The following is a 20,282-nucleotide window of genomic DNA, read 5'->3' as shown; positions in this document are numbered from 1 at the left end:
CCATACCCCCCCCCTCCTAGCTAGCAGAGAGCCATTGGAACTGGAGCCAAAAGCTCTCCGCCCTTCCAGCGAGCTCAAGACACATCCAACACACACACACACACACACACACACACACACACACACACACAAAACTTGGGAAGAAGCCTTTAACTTCTCTGTCTCAAAACTGCATTCCTGCGAAGGGGAGGATTTGGTCAGCTGATAGAATCCCTGGCCTCGGTGCAAAGCAGACAAATGCAGGAGAAGGGCTCAAGCAAATTCCCAGGGGGCCGTGGCCTTCCCCAAGACCCAGGCAAAGCTCGATTGAGTCTTGTTGTTGTTATCTTAGCGTGAGGCGGGCAGGGCCGAAAGTGTGGAAGTAGCCCTCTGCTTGCTGCTGCTCGCCTTCATGCCTTTGACTGGCACAAAAGAGTGAGACTTGGGAAAATTGGGGTGACCACTAGAAGCTTAGCCTATGGCCACCGACCCACCCCAGGGAGCCGGCCTGGTTCCGTAGTAAGGGCCAATGATCTTGGGCTGGAGGGGATCTTTGAGATCATTTCATCCAACTCCCTTGTTTTGCAGGCAAAGACACCAGATCTAGAGAGAGTGCCCTGGCCATGTTCAGCCTGGAGTTTAGCTCAGAGCTTCTAATGGCAAATCCACCATCCTTCCCACTGTTTCACTGTTTTTCCAGGTCACTCTTTGGAGCCCAGCTGCAGCGCTAATTAGCTGTGTGATCTTGGGCAAGTCACTTCATCTCTCTAAAATGGCAAGAATACCAAGACCACCTACTTCTCTGAGCCAGTATAGGCAAAGAGAGATGGGGCTAGCATCCTTCTAAACGTGAGAAATACCTGTCAATCTTTCCCAGTTAGTACAGTGCAGAAAATGATTTGCTCTGTTTGGTTTCCTTCCATGCTTGTGCTTGAATAATGGGTTTATCTCTTCAAGGAAGGTGGGAGATTCCTTGGGAGGGAGAGGTCTGGACGATTGAAAGTTGGCTAATGAAAGGATTCCTAATGTGGACTTAGAGACCGAAGAAAAGTAGGGCTTAGATGGACAGATGGGGGCCAAGTCCAGGCAGAGGGGCAAATCTTCTGGCAGGAGAGCTGGTGGGATGGTCTAAAGATCAGACATGGAGACAGACCACAAGGTTCCTGACTCTTGGGCTACCTCATGAAGAAGATATTTCCCAGAGTCCGGGTATCAGGCAATCAATCAACATATCTCCTTTCTGTGAGGGGACCTGAAGATAAATATGATGACATGCTTGCCCTCAAGGAGCTTACCTTCTAGGAAGAGAAGCAGGTTATATACCCATATGAAAAGTTACCTAGCAACACGAGGCATCCTAAGAAGTCTAGAAGTGATGATGGATATAAGATGTTAATGAATCCAGAGGGGAAAGGGGGTGGAGAGAGAGACAGAGACAGAGAGGGAGACATAGGAAGAGAGAGGGAGAAAGAAACAGAGAGGGAGGGAGGGAGGGGGAGAGAGAGGGAGGGAGAGAAAGGGAGAAAGAAAGAGAGAGAGGGAAGGACAGAAAGAGAGAGGGAGGGAGAGAGCAAGCATGCGAGAGAGAGAGAGAGAGAGAGAGAGAGAGAGAGAGAGAGAGAGAGAGAGAGAGAGAGGACAGAGAGAGGGAGAGAGAAACAGAGAGAGGGAGAGGGGGAGAGAGAGAAGGAAGGAAGGAGGGAGAAAGAGAGAGGGAGGAAGAGACAGAGGGAGGGAGAGAGAAAGGGAGAGGGGAAAAGAGAGCACACTGTGGTGATAGAGTATAAATGAAACTGAACTGGACACTCTGGGTTCAAATGCTAGCACTCTGAGACCTGGTAAATGACTTCATGCCTCTAGTCTTCAGTTTTTTCTCCATAAAGTTAAGGGACTGAGTTAGGTAAGCTATGAGATCCCATTAAGCTCCAAATCCTCTGGTTGAGGAAGTCAGGGAAGGCTTCCTGGGTGCTCAGTAATATTGCTTTGAGCTGAGTCTTTAAAAATAGATAGGATTTGGAGGGCAAAAAGTGGGTTATAGGGCATTCTAGGCAGAAGAGCATGAACAAAGGTGTTGACAGGAGATGGTATGCGCTGGGAGATGTGCTTGGAGACAGGGAAATCAGCCTGGCTGAAGCAGAGTTTGTGCAGCTGAGTAGCTGGGACCAGTCTGGGAAGGAGTCTTGGATGTATATCCTTTAGATTGGGCCAGAGCCCTTGAAGTTAAAATATACCAAGCACACTATTTGGGTTTTATTCTATGCAACATGGTTTCCCTCCTCCATATTGTCTAGCATCTACCCATAGGCTGGAGAAGGAATTCAAGATCAGGCAGCCTAATCGCTTACTCGATACTAGCCAATCAGGAGCCTTGTGTTCAGGGAGCCTCCCCTCTTTGGACCCAAGTAAATGACTAGTAAATTGGCCAGTGGATGAGCTGTCCCCCCCCCCATTAATTCCCTACCCAAAAGATTATTGGCCACCAAGTAGGCTTAGGCTTTCAGTGATGCTTCTCAGGGACCTGATCCCTGTGGAAGCATCCGTGGCTGGCTGGACCATGGAAGCATGAAGTCTTCATGTTGGTGACATGATAGTGTCTATGCTTTGGTCTCTGGCCTGATTAATAATTGGCTTAGGATACGGAAAAAATTAAACGTGGCCTTGTTATGTCTCATCCAGAGCAATCTTGGGCAGGAGGGAGCAGGTGGCCATCGACAGAAAGAAAGTGCTTACGAACTCCTGGGTCGCCATCCTGGATACACCATCATTCAGTGTGGCCTCTCAGTTATGGGCCTGTTCCTGTAGCATGCTCAGTTTTAGAACTGTTCTCTGCACATGGTTGGCACTTACCTCAGTGTTTGTGGGGGGTGACCATGAGCTCACCCTCCCTAGGTTCTATCACCTGAGGAGCACCAGGATGACCAGCACCTTACACCTGAGAAAGGAAGAGAAGGGGAGGAGGTACCTATATGTCCTGGTGTGGTCTTAAGCTCTTCTGAGACTGGCATTTCAAGACCTTAAACCACATCTATTCTGACCAGCCCAGCTCATCAACCCCATTTTTTAAACCCTTCCCTTCCATCTTAGAAACATTACTGTGTATTGGATCCAAAGCAGAAGAGCAGTTAGGGCTAGTCAATGGGGGGGGGGGGGTTAAGGGACTTGCCCAGGGTCACACGGCTAGGAAGTATCTGAGGTCAGATTTGAATCCAGGACCTCCTGTTTCTAGGTTTGGCTCTCAATCCACTGAGCCACCCAGCTGTCCCTTATCATCCCCGTTTTGGAGGAGGCTGGTGAAAAGAAAGCTCCAGGGAAAGCCAGACATTGGTAATAGCAGAGTATGCAGTCAGTCATTCATTTTTTCTGGTTTGTTCAGGCCAACCATGGCATAGTGTGGAGGGCAGCATATATCTCGCTCCTGGCACTCTTAAGAATTGAAGAAATCTGGGAATGGGAACATTTCAAAAGGGCTACATTCTCTTGCAGGGAGGGATAGCATGCTAATCCCTCTGGAGGGTGTGGCCTTCCCCTCCCTTCTCTTCTCCTTTCCCCCTATTTTTTCACATGTCTTCCATACAGCAGTTAGGGGTGTCGGCCATGCCTAGAATGTCAATGCTAGGAGGGACCTTAGAACTGGCACCTAGATTACATTGGGAGCCAGAAGGAACAACAGAAATCATCTAGTCCATCCTTCTCATTTTACTGATGAGGCTCAGAGAGAGAGGAAGTGTCACTGAGCAAGCCAGGCATAAAATCTGAGTGTTCTGAGCCAGAGTATTATTTCTTATAGACTGTGCTGCCTTGTGTATATTCTCAGTGATTTGGATCATCCCAGAATGGGGTCCTCTGGCAAATCAAATGTGCTGGTTAACCGAGAGCGATATCCTTGCACTTTAAAAAAATAGTGGTGAGAGTGAAGGCTAACAAGTGGGCAGATGGACTACATGCCCTTTGGATATTCTTATAATGTCAAGAGAACACAAGCAGGAACTGCCATACACTGTGTTGACCTCCTACGGCAAACTTACAGCAGGTTATGGACAAGAGCTGAGCAGGGACAGACAGATAGACCAAGTTGCATTGTGGGAGGGAATATCTGTATCCATGAACTAAAGTGCCACTTGGACCCTGCAAGGAATACCCTTTTTATATTACCAATGTTAGCATTTAACAGGTCTTAGGGAAGACATCAGGCCTGGCTTGACAGGGCCATAGTGGCTCTAGCACTGCATGTGTCCCCCCTGCCCACTTCTCTAGTCCCCTGAGCTGGCTTTTCTTCCTCTGCCTCTCCTAGTTAGGTCCCTGTATGACCAGAACAGAACACACGTGTGTGTGTGTGTGTGTGTGTGTGTGTGTGGCGGGAGGGGGGGAACAGAGCAATCACTACCACCAGTAAACTCACATTAGCAAAACAAAAGGTGATTGCTGGTACAGTTTTCTGTGTTGGATGCCAGGATAAAGGTGGCCATGGAGCTTAAAAGATGCTAATTTCCAAGAAAAGTAGGCATGTATTTCTTTTTCACTGGGTATTTCTTACAAAAATTTCAGATTCTCTAGACCCAAGAACTGTTAGAGCCTTCGGTCAAGGCCAAAGAGCCAGTACGGTCCCTGCTATTGAAGTAGTGGTTTTGGAGAACCTGACAGAAAACACCCTACGCTCCTGGAGCAAAGAACCCAGAGGCTCCCAAAGTTCTTCTGTGTCGGGTACGGTAACTCATCTTCTCTGATTTAAACCTTGTTGTCATGAGCTCTGTCTTCTTTTTCTTGGTCTAAGCTGCCTGTAGAGGCCTGACTCCTGGAGAGCTGGGAGTTGGGGTAGAGGGGAGGAGTTGACCGTGGTGCATCCCAGCATCTCTGACAAATGTTATTTAGGTATTCTCTGAGGCAGTGGAAAGAGTGCTGCCTCTGAAGATCTGGTGTCAGAAGATCAGGGTTCCAATCAGGGCCTGGCCTTTGGGCTCTTGGTATGATCTTTGTCAGTTTGCTTTACCTCTCTGGACCTCAGTTTCCTTCTCTGTCCAGTGAGAATGTTGGACTACATATAAAGGTCTCTCCTAGTTCTCAATCCTCTGTATCTGCCCATTCATCAGAGGTGATGCTCCCCTCCCACTGCTGGTTGAAATCCCAACCCTTCATGCCTTGGTGTGCCACCTGAAGGAGATACCCTAGATTGCTCACTCCACAGCTAATCCCATCAAGAGCCTGCACAAAATTCAGCTGGTCCTCTGATAAAACCCCCATGGCTCAACTCAACACCTGGCCTCAACTTGAGGCTTTCCCAGCTGGGCGGGATCTGCCAGAGTTGCTGCTCCCCTTTGCACCCCGGTAAGGTACTAGTGGGGAATAGCAGTGGAAATTATTTCAGTGACTTGAACAAAAGAATCACATTGTGGCCATCAGGGCTGCTCCATAATCGGACAGAGAGGAAGCCTGGTGTAGTATGGTAAGCGACTGTCAGAGCCAGGAAGGCCTGAGTTCCTTCCAGTCCAGCTTCTGACACACATACTGCCTGGGTGACCCTGGACAGATCAATACCTCTCACAGCGCCTTAAGCAACTTTCTAAGGCCTGGCCTTACAAAAGAGTCATTGACCCGCAGCAGCAGAGGGAATTTCCACACTAGGAGATTGCCACATGGTTGAAATCAGGTCTGGACCAAAACCAAACAAACCAAATGGCAGCTTGTATTCAGACAGTAAAGAGGACTTGTGGGAGTGGGTATATTCTAGGTCCCTAACATCCATGAAAATGCCCATTTATCTCACAGCATCACTCAGATGGTCTTGCCAGGCACAGTTTCTGCATTTTTATGACTGTGCCTGTACATCGCTAAAAATTTTGGTCACTTGCCCAAAGCGTTTTTCAACTATGGTGGCTCCAGTCTCCTCCTTGATGTCTTTCCAAATTCTCCATTTCCTTCTCTGCCCTCTTTCGTTTACCAGGCGTTCAGAATTATTAAAGGCAATGCTACCCTTGAGTCCAAGACAAGAGAAAGGTTTCTTACTGTTTCTTGTGACCCAGACCATTAAGCTAATGCAAACAGAACGGGTTATCGGCAGTCTTGAGTCTTGGGTCTAAGGTGCTAGTGTACACACACACGTGACCCACTCACATCTCTGGGGTCTTAGCCCCCATGGTTTTTATTCATGTCCCCCTGCATCAGGGCACGTGGATCTCTAATAGTTAGTTAGGTGTGCAAACGGAAAACTGGAAAGCCTGCCTGGGTAGTTTGGAGGTGGTAAGAAACAAAGCAGAACTCCCAGCTGACAGAGGCAAAGTGCAGAATTTGGAAATGAATGCTTCCAGGAATTTCCCCCAAAGCCTCGCGCCCCTCTGTTGTGATGAGATGTCAAGTCTCCAAGCTCTGGACAATTCTGAAGCTGGAGCTTGAGCAATTTCTCTGTAATCACTTTCCTTCCTAACCAAGTGGGGACAAAAGACCACATTTACCGAAAGAAGGCTGATGCAATTCTTTGGCCCACTGCTTTGGAGCAGCCGACCCTCTTCGTTTCCAAGTGATGGACCAGGTCAGTGGGTGAAGGGTTACTGGGGAAGTGAAGCCACTTTGGGTCAGAAGAGGAGGGAGAATAGAATCAGCTTGGTCTTTGGGATAGAGTAACTAGGATCTGATTGGATCAGGGAGCCAGGCAGTCCAGCATTTTAGTGAAATAAAATGGATTGGGGGTGGGGAGAAGAGCCAGGAGGGCAATGCAAACCAGATCTAGCCTGGGGAAGCCACCATTAACAGGAAATGCCTCTTGACTCTCCCAGGAGATCTTAGGGAGCATAGAAACGCAGGTTGAACAAGTGAAGCATTTAGCACAAACTGAGGGTTGCCGAGAATTTGAGCCAATAGGGATCAATTTCTTAGTTCGATTGTGGAGTGAATCCTTGAGCTGTTTCCTCCATATGGTGTGTTACACAGATGACAAGGCCCCATTTGGGATACTCTTTGGAAATCTATAAGCTGCTTTGCAATCACCGCCATGCTTCAGCCTGGTGGTGATTCGCCACTTTGGCCTGGGAAATGGCTTGATCTTGTCTATTTTCAGCCCTGGACTCTTCCTGATGCCTTGCCCATCCTTGCCCAGGAACATGTGGGGCTCCCTGGATTTTCACAGCATTTGGGTATTCCTTAGCTCCCAACGCTACTTAGTATTTATAGGCCCGAACACAATGGTGTCAGAGGAAGTGCTAGACTCTATTGTGTCAAGTTTCATACACTTCCACCAGATTAGAAAGAGGAAATACTCCAGAGAGCTGAACCACTCAAACCTGACCAAACCCCATTCAAAATGAATCAGTGGGAGAAAACTCCAGGTTTCCTCAGCCTTCAGGGACTTGGTTTCCCAGGCTCAGATGAATTCTGCTTATGGCACTATGTGTACAGGTAGGGAGGGAGGGAAGAAGCATTTCTGTATGGTACCTCTTATGGCTCAGGTATTGTGCTGAGCCCTTCTGATAAACAGTGCCTCGCTTGATTCTCCCGACAACTCTGTGAGGCTTCGAAGTGGGCGCAAACTCTATGGCATTTAAGGTGTCCTATGGGGAGTTCCCACCTTGTAAAGTGCAGAGATTGATTTATTAAGTGAGGAGGGCCAAGAGGCCAAACATTCATTCTGCAGGAGTTGGGGAGATCCCAAGTTTAGCATACTTCATTATTGTTAAAAATCAAAAGAAATGGGAGTGGAAAATGGGAGTACCTGCAATGGGCTCTCTGAATTGAGTCCATATGTGTAGGGCAAAGTTAAAGATTCATTTAGGGTTGGATTTTCTTGGTCCACCTTCAGTTGACCTGCTTCCTGCCCATTGTCAATAGGAAATCATCTCTCTGATGAACTGAATGCACCAAGTGATTAATTGTGGGAATAATTGGCTGTAAAAATAGGGCCTAGATATGGATGCATCCATATACTTTCTTCTCCCTCTGAGACTCATCTGAAGCACAAATGTTGGCCCATTGCCTCCATTTGCCGTACAATCTGTTAACCATTTATGAAAGACCCTAGTGGTAACTCTGCTTTGCCTCCTTCAAAACTAAAAGCCATTCCTTGAATACAGATAAGAGTCCTTGTTACCTTTTGTGTGTGTGTGTGTGTGTGTGAATAAATGTCCTTCCTTTCAGAGTCCTCCATTTACAAAGCATGAGCCTGGTAGAGCTAGCCATTCCTCACTCTTCAGAGGAGAGCTTTGAGTACGGTGGGGTGGAAGGACTCACCATCTTTCCATCTCCCTGGGCTGTACATGGCCCTTGCCATATTTCGGAGAGGCACCAAGGTGGCCAAGAACAAAGCTTTTTCCCAACCCGTATGAGCAATCTTGACTTTCTTCTCCATTCTCTTCCACTAGCTTGGCCCTGGTACCCCAGGGATAGAAAACTGCCTGGAGGGCTGCTTTCCGTTTTTTCCTTATGAGATGTGTGACTTTGGGCAAGCCCCTAATCATCTCGGGACATCCACTTGCCTCTCTGTTGACCTAAATTAGCTCAGAGGTCTCCTAGCTCAAATGTTTCATGCTCCTAAGTATAGCATCAAGGGTGGAGACTCCGAATTCAGTCTTTGGAGGGAGAAGCCTTTGTAAGCTGATTATTCTGAAGTTGAGGCAACTCTTTAACCCAAAGCCATTCCAGGGCTGTTGACTTAATCCAGGACAGGTGCTGATGTCAGACCCAAGCCCCAGCTGCTGCAGGGGCTCTGTTTCTAGCCTTCTCTCACCCTGGAGATCCCAGGGACACTTTGGGGAATTTAGTCCACATTGAATTGGGCTTTCCCCAGGGTCAAATGGGTTATTTGCTTAGCATAGCACCTGGCTCACAGTGAGTTCATAAGGGCTAGGCAATGTGGGTTAAGAGACTTGCCCAGGGTCACATAGCTAGGAAGTGTCCATGGTCACATTTGAACCCAGGACCTCCCATCTCTAGGCCTGGCTCTCCATCCACTGAGCTACCCAGCTGCCCCCTAGTAAGTTCTTAGCACATGCTTGATCTTCTCCCTGCCAAAAAGCAATCCCTAAGCCAGTGCCCAGTTCTGCTTATTCATCTGTAGTTCTAGTCTTAGTTCTGTCACTTGCTGGCCAGGAGACCGCCGGGCAAGTCACTTCTCCCCTCTGTTTCTAGTTTCCTTATGCTCACTCAAGAGGGGGTTGGAGTCATAAGTCCCTCTGGTGTTGGGTAGCTCTAAAACCCTCTGATCCTACTTCAGGCTAAAACTCAAAGTCATGCTTTCTAAACAGTAAAATGACTGAGGAAGAATGATGTCCTGTTGGATGAAGACAGAGGTGCCAGGGAAATGCCAGCATGCAGGCTTAGTTGTGTCACGGAGGGCAGAGAAAGTTTATAAAATGTTACGTGGGTAGTATTGTTCACGGTCGGGTTCCAAAGTTTTCCATGAGTCCTACCGAATCTTCCCACCCCCATCTCCAAACGGAGAGATGGCAGCATGTATACAGAGAAGAGGAAGGGCATAGCCAAGTTACACATTGAGTCAGAAATAGAACTCAGTTAATGTGCTGGTGAAATCCCAGGACTACACTCATACAGCCAAGGTTCTGGGTGTCTGCAATGAGGAAAGGAGGCAGGCTGGATGGCTGGCAGATATCTCTCCCATTTTCTAGGTTCATAATTGAGAAAAGACCAATATATTCTTGCCTGTGTTCTTTTTCTCTTGTATAGGGTTTGGTTCCTTAGAGAGCAAGGTCACAAGCATGAATCGAGTGCCTTCCTGGGCCAAACCCTCTACTTGGCATTTGGGAGCATGCCAGAGAGGAAGAGCCTGCCCTTGTGGAGCTGATGCTTTGTGTAGGGAGGCAGAACATACCCTAGGAAATGTAGCCTGTTAAGAAGAGCAAAGTAATAAGTAGATTTCTATTTCTTTTTTGCCTGGACCTGTGACTGTAAGGAAATTCCCTCTACTGAGGCACACTGGTGATTGTGTAGCAACTCATCCTAGTCTTAAGACAGCTGCATAGGACATTGGTTGATGAAATGGCTTGCCCATGAGCCCAGCCAGTAGGTGTCAGAGGCAGCATTCAAGCCTAGGTTGTCTGGGCTCTGAGAGCAGCTGTCTATTGTACTTCCTTGTGTTTCTGTCTCTTCCTTGAAGACACATACTTTGAGAAATCAGATACTAATGGAGTAAGAAGGATGATACGGAATTCACCTAGGAAGGATGCTTAGGAAAGGTGCAGGGGATCCAATTAGAATCTGATTTCTGGGTGAAATCGCCTGAAGGACAAGTACAATTTGGAGAGATGGAGGAATGGCTGGCTCGCCAGATATAGATCATGGGTCTATTTCAGAGTTTCAGATTTCAACACCTGGTCAAAAGAAGATGGAGTGAATGATAGAGCAGTTGGTTAAATGATTGTAATCTGCCAGGCATTGTGCTAGTGCCAAGGATGTAAATATAACCAAATCAGATAGTCTTTGCCTTTAAGAAGCTTCTGTCCTAACAGGAAAGAGGACAGATAGGGGAGTGACAAAGTAAGGGCAAGTTTGGAAAGGGTCAAGAAGGAGTGTGGAGACCTGACCCTGAGCAAGAGAGGACAAAACCCCAGAATCCCAATTTTCAGGTGGGAGGGGGATTTTGAGGATCAAGATGATAACTTAAGTGCAAGTGCTCTGACTTGGAAATGACTTGGAAGATATAGAGCTATAAGGGAAGAACTTTAGAAGTTTTTTAGTCTAGTTACCTCTTTGTGCTGAGGCTACTGAGGTAAAGTGACTTATTTAGGGTCACCTAGCTAGTGAGTGGCAGAGCCCGGAACTGAACCCAGGTCTTTTGACTCTGAATCCAGGCCTTATTCTGCCACACCCCAGTGTGAAAATACAGTCAGAATTGTCTTGGGAGTTCTTGACAAGACCAGTGATCTTGTCCCCAAGCAGAAGAAACTTTTCATTTTGTGGCCTATTCTGGCATGTGATCTCACAGAGATTGCCTCATTCTTGCAGGCGGCCCTTGGTCTTGAGCCCTGTTTCCTTCCTAATGTCTCTCCCATCCCAATGCTGGGGTCCTTAATGCTGCTTTCTTGTCCCAGATAGTGGGCTGCACTTTCTTGGTTGAGCAAGAAATTGTTGAGCATCCTCCACCCTTAGAGTCTCCACGTTGGGCTACTTAGTGCAAATGGTAGGGCAATGATTTTTAGGAGAATGTGGTCTTACGTAGCCCAGGCAAGGTTTTCATTTTTTTTTTCGGGCTTCACTGCAAGAAGTCCTTTTACCTAGTTTCTGGGAATGAGCACTATGGTGTAATGGAGTGCACACTGGATTTGGGGTCAGAAAATGTAGTTCCAAATCCTTTTGTCACTTAGCATCTGGATGTTCTTGGCTAAGCCACTTACCCCTCTTGGGTTTTAGTTTCTGCCTCTAGAGGGAGAGGATAAGGCATTGAGATGGGATATGACATCTAGGGTACTCAGAATATTATCCATGTGATATCCATTTATTATCTATGTAGGCCACAGGGACCACTTTTCTTCTACGGGCTTCTTTCAAAATCTTGAAAAACTAACCAGTTGCACATAGTATGTAGAGAGCAGACAGACATAGCCCTGTCTCTTCGTAGCTCTCTAGCTAAGACAATCAACAAATAGAAACAGAAATCACCCCCAAGATCTGCACCAACATTGAGCAATGAAGATGAAGTCAATGGCAGTAGTGCAGGCAAAAGCTTGGGGAATGAATGTTCATAGAGGATCAGCCTCTAACTTCTACTCAGCTGGGCTGAACGTTGTAGTCGGGGAACAATCATGAAAGCATGAAGAGGGGGAGATGTTCTAGGTGTGGGGTACCAGATGAGAGAATCAAAGGATCATAGATTTAGAGATGGAAGGGTTCTTAGAGACCCTTTGATCCAGAACCCTCACTGTGCCTCAGAGAAAACTGAAAACCCTGAAGGTTAAGTCTTTTGCCCAGAAAGTGGTGTGGGGATAGTAGAAAGAGAGTTGGAGACTCTTGGGCTTGGCTTCTCTCTTTGATCATTCTTTGGATTACTAGTATGGTGGCACCGCACTGACGAGAATACTCAGAAAAGTATTGTTCTTCACTTCCACATCATGACTAGACCACCTCCTTTTTTCAGTCTTGTAGGCCATCACTCATGTACAACAATGGGCCAGTAAAAATAAAAGCAAAGAGACAATGTGGTGTCCAGATGTCAATGACCCAGAACCCTTAATTAACCAGGGCTTCATTTGTAAGGGGAAAGCAGGTGACAGGACAATACGCTCATGTCAGAGATTTAGTAAAAAATAAAAATTGCTACTTCCAGGATGTGTCCCAGAATCCTCTAGGTTCTTCCTGTCCCAACTCCTCCTGTGTGTTCTCCATCTTCAGTCTTGTGTAGACCCTGAGGCTGTACAAGTTCCCCAGTGAGTAAAGGTTCCACTTTGGTACACAATATAAGACCAGAGGCACAGCACAGTAGAAAGAACACTATTCCGAAAGCCAGGAGACCTAAGGTCTGGTCCTGACTTTGCAATGAACTGGCCATGTGATACTGGGCAAATCTCTTAAGTCTCTGAACTGTGTTCTGTTCCCTTATCTGTTAAACAGGGATGATAATACTTGTGCACGGTGCTTAGGAAGACCTGACAGATAAAGTGAAATAATGAGAACTGGTTAAGTGCTTGAAATGATGAGATGATTATTAAGTGTTACTAAACTAAGAACTTTTTTTTTTGCTTAAACCCGCAGCCAGAAAATTCTACTAACCAGGACCCCCATTTCTTGAGGGCCCCAGTGAAAACCTAGGATGTTTCATGATACTCAATTTATTTCCTATTGGCTCCCCCGCCCCCTTCATCTGCTTTCTTCAAATCTGGGTAGATGTGTATCTTTTTCTTCCTTGCAATGGTACTTGAGATACAGTTGCCTGTTTGCTGTGCTAACTGGTTCCATCTTGTCTCCTATAGGAGAACAACACATTTCTGCATTATTCAGGTCCCAGAGAAGTTACCCCTTTGACAGGCAGGTGTTGCAGGTGGCACCTGCCCCACCCGAATCCTCTCAGGCTTCCTGCCCAGTGCATGGACACCACAGAATTGCATTGCAGCAGCTTCCAGGGGCCCAGCCTGAATTTGGAATGGGAAATTCCAGCACCAACCAAACGTGTTTCACAGATGACTCTTTTAAGTATAATTTGAATGGCGCTGTTTACAGCGTCGTGTTCATCCTTGGCCTGATAACAAACTGTGCATCCCTTTTTGTCTTCTGCTGTCGGATGAAAATGAGAAGTGAGACTGCCATTTTCATCACCAACCTGGCCCTCTCCGATCTGCTCTTTGTTTTCACTTTGCCTTTTAAGATTTTTTACAACTTTAACAGACACTGGCCCTTTGGTGACACCCTCTGTAAGATTTCTGGGACGGCGTTTCTCACCAACATCTACGGTAGCATGCTTTTCCTAACCTGCATCAGCGTCGACCGATTCCTAGCTATTGTCTATCCCTTCCGCTCTCGTACCATCCGGACAAGAAGAAACTCTGCTATCGTGTGTGCAGGAGTGTGGATACTGGTCCTCAGCGGCGGAATCTCGGCCTCTTTGTTCTCCACAACCAATGTCTCCAATTCCACAACAACCTGCTTTGAGGGATTTTCCAAGCGCATCTGGAAGACCTATTTGTCCAAGATTACTATATTTATCGAAGTGGTAGGCTTCATCATTCCTTTGCTCCTGAACCTCACATGCTCTTCTCTGGTACTTCGAACCCTCCGAAAACCAGCAACGCTGTCCCAGATTGGAACCAACAAAGAGAAAGTGCTGAAGATGATCATCGTGCATGTGGCCATTTTTATTGTCTGTTTCGTGCCGTACAACTCTATTCTCTTCCTCTATGCTCTGGTCCGCTCCCAAGCCATAACCAACTGCTCCTTGGAGAGGTTTGCCAAAACAATGTACCCCATTACGCTGTGCATTGCAACACTCAATTGCTGCTTTGACCCATTCATCTATTACTTCACATTGGAGTCCTTTCAGAAGTCTCTCTATATCAACACCCAGATCAAAATGGAGTCGCTTTTCAAGACGGAAACACCACTGACGGCGAAGACTTCTCTTCCGGCTATCCAGGAGGAACTCAGTGACCAGGCGATGACTAATGGGGGAGAACTCATGCTGGAATCCAACCTCTAACCAGGCTATGGATCTCTCATTCCATATCAGACAACAGCTTCCCAATGGTGAGACCCTGAGCAACAGCTTTGAGTCTATATCTCAGAAACTAGTGACAGAAACACTGCCTCAAGGAGGATCCGGATTCTTGTAGTACCACATGCCATTTTTTCCCAATACCAACAGATCCAATACCGTTATAATGTCCTGAGGGAGTACCAGATTTTTTGCTGTCCTGGAGTTTTGCTACATGAAATGAATGGGTAGGGGAAATCTTTGTTTTCTAGAGATTTTCATTTGAATGTTAAGTGGAGCAACAAGATTGGACTCGGAGCCACAGAATCGAGTCAGGAAATGGAAAGCCAAACCTATCTGCTTAGTACCGATAGCTATATTCTAGTTGTTTTGTCTCTTTCTCCCTTCTTTACAAAGAAAGTTGGGGGTTCTTACCACGTTCACTTTGAATGGCTATTTTTTTAGGTCAAACCAGCAGTTTTCATCTGTCTTTAAACTGACTCCAGGAATATATTTTCAAGTTTGATTTTTGCCAAAACATTTGAATGGAAACACGATCAGATTCAATTCAACAACAATGAAATACTTACTACACACAAGGCACAACCTAGCTGAATTTGACTTGTGTGTGTGTATTTGAAAACAAATCGGTTGTGTTTATGTAAGAACAGAAGAGGAGATATCCAAGTACTGGTTCTTCTGAGCAGAATACTTGCAATATCAACCGCCATACATGGTGGCGTGTTCAACTGCATGCTTATTTTACCTTTATATTTGTGTAACTTTCTTACTAGCAACATTCAGATGGAAGACCTCTGGGCACAGTATAGCTAGAAAGCATCCGAATCTGTGCCCAGAGTAGGGGTTGTGGGCATTGGGGGAGGGAGGGGTCATATTAAAAGAACATTTTAGAGCACACATTTATCATATCTTTGCATGATCTGTAGCCTTGGCCAGTGTGTGCTTCATCCTCTTATCTAATGAAGACCTCGGCTGCAGAGTAAATATAGGCACTAAACATGTAGGTAGCAGCTAAGTTAGAAAATCAGATAGGACTAATTCTTCTTTGCTCTTGCCATTTATAGCAGTGTGCCCAACTGGACACGCATCTCTCCTACTACTCTTAGAGCAAAAAAAACAAACCAAGTTGGTCTTTTCTTTGCCACATGCCTGCTTGTTTTGCAACTAACTTATTATTCAATTTGCATTTTTATAGATTTATGGAACCTATATTATATATATATACATATATATATATGTATGTATATAAATGAGTGTGTATTTGTCCATTGGGCCAAAGGTGTGAAGTCGTACAGTTGAGGCCCTGAAGGATTTGATGACATGTGCGAATCATGAATACAGGGTCTTTCTAGACAGTGAGGAGGTCACTGCAATGGTTCTTGCTTCAGTGACCTGGTGATGTGTCTATAATAAAAATGTAACCAACCAATGACAATGGACTGAATGTATATTTATATAGTAAACGGGATTTTAAATTACGCGTGAAAATAAAAATGATACTTAACCTTTAATTTCTGCTTAGACTGACTTGGACTTTAAATGCTCATTTAATGTAATAAAACATTTGAATTAGCCAAATGTTTCCGGTTTTTGTTGCTTTTCCCTTGAGTGAGCCCTAAAGGCATTTCTCTTCCTCCCCAAAGAAAGTCTATAGACTCCTCAGTGTTGTTGTCGTTGTCGGTTTGATGATCCGAGTCCAGCACCTCATTTTCAGTGCTGTCTAAAGGCTCCTGGAGGAGCGGCCAATGGTAAATGCCTTGGCAATTTTTAAGGGATCCAATCGAAAGACTAAAACTCCCTTTTCCAAGTTGGCTTTGATTCCTTTATGATTCAGAAGAAAACGGATTTTTAAAATTTGGTTTCCAGGACTTGATGAATGGATGTATATTAAATGTCATGGGGCACCAGGCAGCAGCCTTCCAAGATCCAGGAAAATGTGGACAAACAGACCAGCTGACAACAATGAGAGATGGTTGGAGCCAGTTGTTTGGATGAATCAATAGCCAGAACAGGTGGTAGTCACGGGGCAGGGCTATGCAGTGAATTCCTGGTAAACTCACTGATTTCTTTGGACTCTTAGGGAACTAAAATGGAGAAATCTAGAAAACCGACATTCCATATTAGATCCTGATGACAGAGAGCTCAGAATTTCCTTAGCTGTAGGGTTAACCCTGGGCAAAATTTAGAAGCAACGGAAGTTTGTTTTGCTTTTTCTGTGCCCTCCAACCTTTCTTTCGGCGCCCTGTCAGACTAAGCCAAAGGCCAGAATCCATCCATCATGGTCCTACATGAGGTTGCCATGTAGATGGGTGATCTAATTGAATATCTCTCACTTTTCCTTTTTGCTCTTCTCCACCCACCAGGTGTCTTGTGCCCTTATGCTGCCCTCTGATTGCCCAGAGTCCTCCAGTGTGATGTTCTCCCTCCTCACAAATCTATTCCAGACCCCCCACCCTCTCTAGGCTCTAAAATCTGCCCCTCTCTGCCACTGTCAAAAAACACAACTGTTTACATTTTAGCTAGGTATTAGAGAGAAAATCTGGCCAATATTGTGATGTAGTAGGAGTACATGATTTGGAGGTGGAAGAGTTCAAGGCCTACTCCTGCTGCTCCTCTGTGAGATCTGGAGGAGTAAGTCACATTCTTCTCTGGGCCTCAGTTTCCTACTCTATAAAGTAAGGAGGTTGGTCTGGGGTTCTTAATCTCAACTTGAGGGAGTCCACGACCTTGTATAGGAAAGAACTTTGCAACTTCTAATCTTTGGCTCCCTTTGCAATCCTATATACTTTATTCTCTGCACTTGAAAATGTGCTTCTGAGAAGGGGTCCATCCATAGGTTTTATCAGACTGTCAAAAGGGGCCAGGATACAACAAAGGGATAGCTAAGAGTCCTTCTAGCTCCAACATTTCTGTATTCCCCATTTAGATCCCCTCCCTTGCCCCCAAAGTACTTACATTTATTTATTTGTTAGTTTATTTTAAACCCTTACCTTCTGTCTTGGACTCAATGCTGTGTATTGGCTCCAAGGCAGAAGAGTGGTCAGGGCTAGGCAATGGGGGTCAAGTGACTTGCCCAGGGTCACCCAGCTGGGAAGTGTCTGAGGCCAGATTTGAACCCAGGACCTCCCATCTCTGGGCCTGACTCTCCATCTACTGAGCCACCCAGTTACCTCCAGTACTTATATTTAAAAAAGAAGTCCCTGTGGCATGGAATGCTCAGCCCACCTTGCTCAAAAGCTACCTTGTCGTATCATCAAACCATATACCTACTTGGAACAGATGTTATAATAATGTAGCTTAGAGTTCTGAGCCATGGGTTCCAATTTCAGGTCTGCTACTAATTGGCTATGTACCCCTGGCATATTTATACAGCAGCATCATACTGCCTTCACCATCTACTTCCCAGGTGGGTTGTGGGAATCCAGTGGCTATAGCACGAGAGGGGTGCTGTTGTTTAACAACTGGCTTGGATTTGGGGTGGGGGAGGGAAGACAACCACACAGTTTTCAATTTAATTTGTATTATTATCATTTCCCCCATCATTTTCTTCCGTCTAGACAGTAGACTAAACAATAAACCCATCTTTGATTTGTAGTGTTTGCCAATTTCTGGGGTGTAAACGCTCACACTGGAAATGGAACAATTTGCTCTCTCAGGCCCCTTCCCAGCTGGCCCTTGCACAGCCCTCTACCCGATCATGGGACTTTAAGCTAGAAGAGGCCTAGACGTCCACGAGCATTTCAAAATGCCAGTTGCATCAGGCACTGGGACTATAAAGATAAAAAGAAAACCAAGTCTTTTAACATTGAAAACAAAATGTGAAATTTCTTATATGCGATAAATGCAACAGACTTTTTATAAGCGGGAGAAGCATTAAGACCTAGAGGAATTGAGCAAGGCTTCTCTTCTTGGAGGAGGTAACACTGGACATAAGCCTTGCAGGGAGTGCTTGTTTCTAAGGATCACAGCTAAGTAAAGGGTGCATGCCAGACATAGTAGCTGGTTATTCCAAAGGTGTAGAGAAAGAAATGGAATGTTATGTGCAAAGAAGAGCGAGGAAGCCAGTTTGGCTAGAATATAGAAGGCGGGAAGGAGGAGTCATTCATAATCAATTTGGAGGTGTCGGGAAAGACAGCTTGGAGTCTGAATGTGATAGGCTTTAAATGCCAACCAGTAGTTGGTAGTAGGGAGCCACCAAAGTTGCTTGAACAGAAGAGTGGTCAAATGTGTGTTTTAGGAATACCAGCTTGTCAGCTATGCTGAGGAAGAATTAGAGGGAAAAGGCTGGGTGCAAGGAGACTGATGATGAGGCTCTCATGGTAGTCATGGGAACAAATGTCGAGTCAACCTATGTGGTGGGTATTTGAGCAAAGAGAAGAGAAGAGGTGCATGGGATGTACAGAAGAAATGAAGAAACCATTCCAGACTTATGCAAGATCATACAGATAATAAGTAGTGGTGCAAGCATTCAAACACAGGTCTTTTGACTCCAGATTCATCATGTAAAAGCATTTTTATAAATATTAGCTGTTGAAAACACTGGGCAATCTCCCTGATGCTTTTTTAAACCTTTACTTTCTGCCTTAGAATCAATACTGTGTATTGGCTCCAAGGCAGAAGAGTGATAAGGGCTAGGCAATGGGGGTCAAGTGACTTGCCCAGGGTCACACAGCTAGGAAGTGTCTGAGGCCACATTTGAACCCAGGACCTCCCGTCTCTAGGCCTCACTCTCAATCCACTGAACTTACCAGCTTCCCCCTGTCCAATGCTTTTTTGAAAGACAGCCTAGTAGTGTGGAAAGAGGATTGGATTTGTAGGTAGGAGACTTATGTCCCAACTCTTTTACTGAGCCTTGGTTTTTTCATCTGAATTATGGACACAATACACGGATCATGATCTCTTATTACTATATCTCTCTTACTATAAGGAGATGACTCAATGATTGTGAGTTTATTAATAATAAAATAATATTCTATTGCAAATAGTAATAACAAGGAAATGGGTTTTGAACAATGATACATGTAAAACTCAGTGGAATTGCTCGATGGCCACAGATGGAGGGTAGGAGAAGGGGAGGGAAAGAACATGATTCATGTAACCATGGAAAAATATTCCAAATTAATAAAATAAATAAATTTATATAAAAATAATAAACCCAAAATATTTCATAAGTCTGATAGATTCCATTGAAGAATGGACTTGCAAGAGCAGGAATTGGAGGGCACTCTTAATTAGACAGTGCAAAGTCAAGGATTAATGCCGGCCCAAGTAGTTGGGACTCTCAAGACCCCAGGAGAGTTGGGAGGGACTGTAAGAATCAGGAAGTCAGATGGAATACCAGAATCCAAGGGCATATGCCAATGCCAAAGTGGTAACCTAGAGTTGGAGAGGTTGTCTTTCTGTGGCTCCCTTTTAATGGTGAGTGCAAACCATATCTCCTCTAATCTTTTTTTTTAACCCTTACCTCCTGTCTTGGAATCAATACTGTGTATTGGTTCTAAGGAAGAAGAGTTGTAAGGGCTAGGCAATAGGGGTTAAGTGACTTGCCCAGGGTCACTCAGCTGGAAAGTGTCTGAGGCTAGATTTGAACCTAGGACCTCCCATCTCTAGGCTTGGCTCTCAATCCACTGAGCTACCCAGCTGCCCACGTCCTCTAATCTTTAAAAAAAAATCCCAGACTCTCAGAAAGGATTTTAAAAACCATCTAGTTCAAACTACATCTGACCCCAAATTCCCTATATGACACCCCTTCCACACATTTATCCAGCCAATGCTCAAGAGCTACCTGCTACCTCCCCAAACAGCCCACTCCAGTTTGGGAGGGCTATGATTGCTAGAACCTTTTGTCCTTATATAAAGTAAAAATCTGCCTCAACAACTTATCCAGATTGCTCCTTTGCGTCCATGCAGAACAAGCAGGATCCAGTTGGTAAGGCTTCAGGAACTGGATGACCCCCGTTTCTCTCCTTTCTAGTGAGTTGCCAGGGGCTGACAGCTGTGGGAATAGGGAGCCTGAGATGCTGAGGGTGACCTTGGCAACCAGCTTTTCTCCTTGTTTGTCAAGGAATAGCTTTACATCTCAGACGAAGAAGTAATTGAAAAACAGGGATGATTTATCAGGTTGCTCAGGGCCTGCCCACTAGCTGCTATTCAAGTCGCCACA

The 20,282-nt window shown here is 45.6% G+C and overlaps 1 protein-coding gene across 5 annotated transcripts in view; it reads left to right on the top strand.

The window, feature by feature from the left end:
- Window positions 1-15,697, top strand: part of LPAR4 (lysophosphatidic acid receptor 4) — a 167,142-nt gene extending 151,445 nt beyond the window's left edge. For 3 of the 5 annotated variants that reach the window (XM_056808845.1, XM_007507468.3, XM_007507467.3), the window contains 2 exons: window positions 4,525-4,680; window positions 12,885-15,697. In XM_056808845.1, the coding sequence (XP_056664823.1) occupies window positions 13,055-14,104 (1,050 nt within the window). In that variant the 5' untranslated portion in view covers window positions 4,525-4,680; window positions 12,885-13,054 and the 3' untranslated portion in view covers window positions 14,105-15,697. Of the gene's footprint in view, window positions 1-804; window positions 829-4,524; window positions 4,681-12,884 lie in introns of those variants that run through there. The other 2 variants (XM_056808846.1, XM_007507469.3) reach the window with 2 other exon arrangements.
- Window positions 15,698-20,282: the final 4,585 nt, after the last annotated feature.

This window comes from Monodelphis domestica, chromosome X (assembly GCF_027887165.1).
Source record: "Monodelphis domestica isolate mMonDom1 chromosome X, mMonDom1.pri, whole genome shotgun sequence".
NCBI lineage: Eukaryota > Metazoa > Chordata > Mammalia > Didelphimorphia > Didelphidae > Monodelphis > Monodelphis domestica.
The sequence above is the reverse complement of the archived record's forward strand: the minus strand, read 5'-3'. Positions and strand labels throughout refer to the sequence as shown.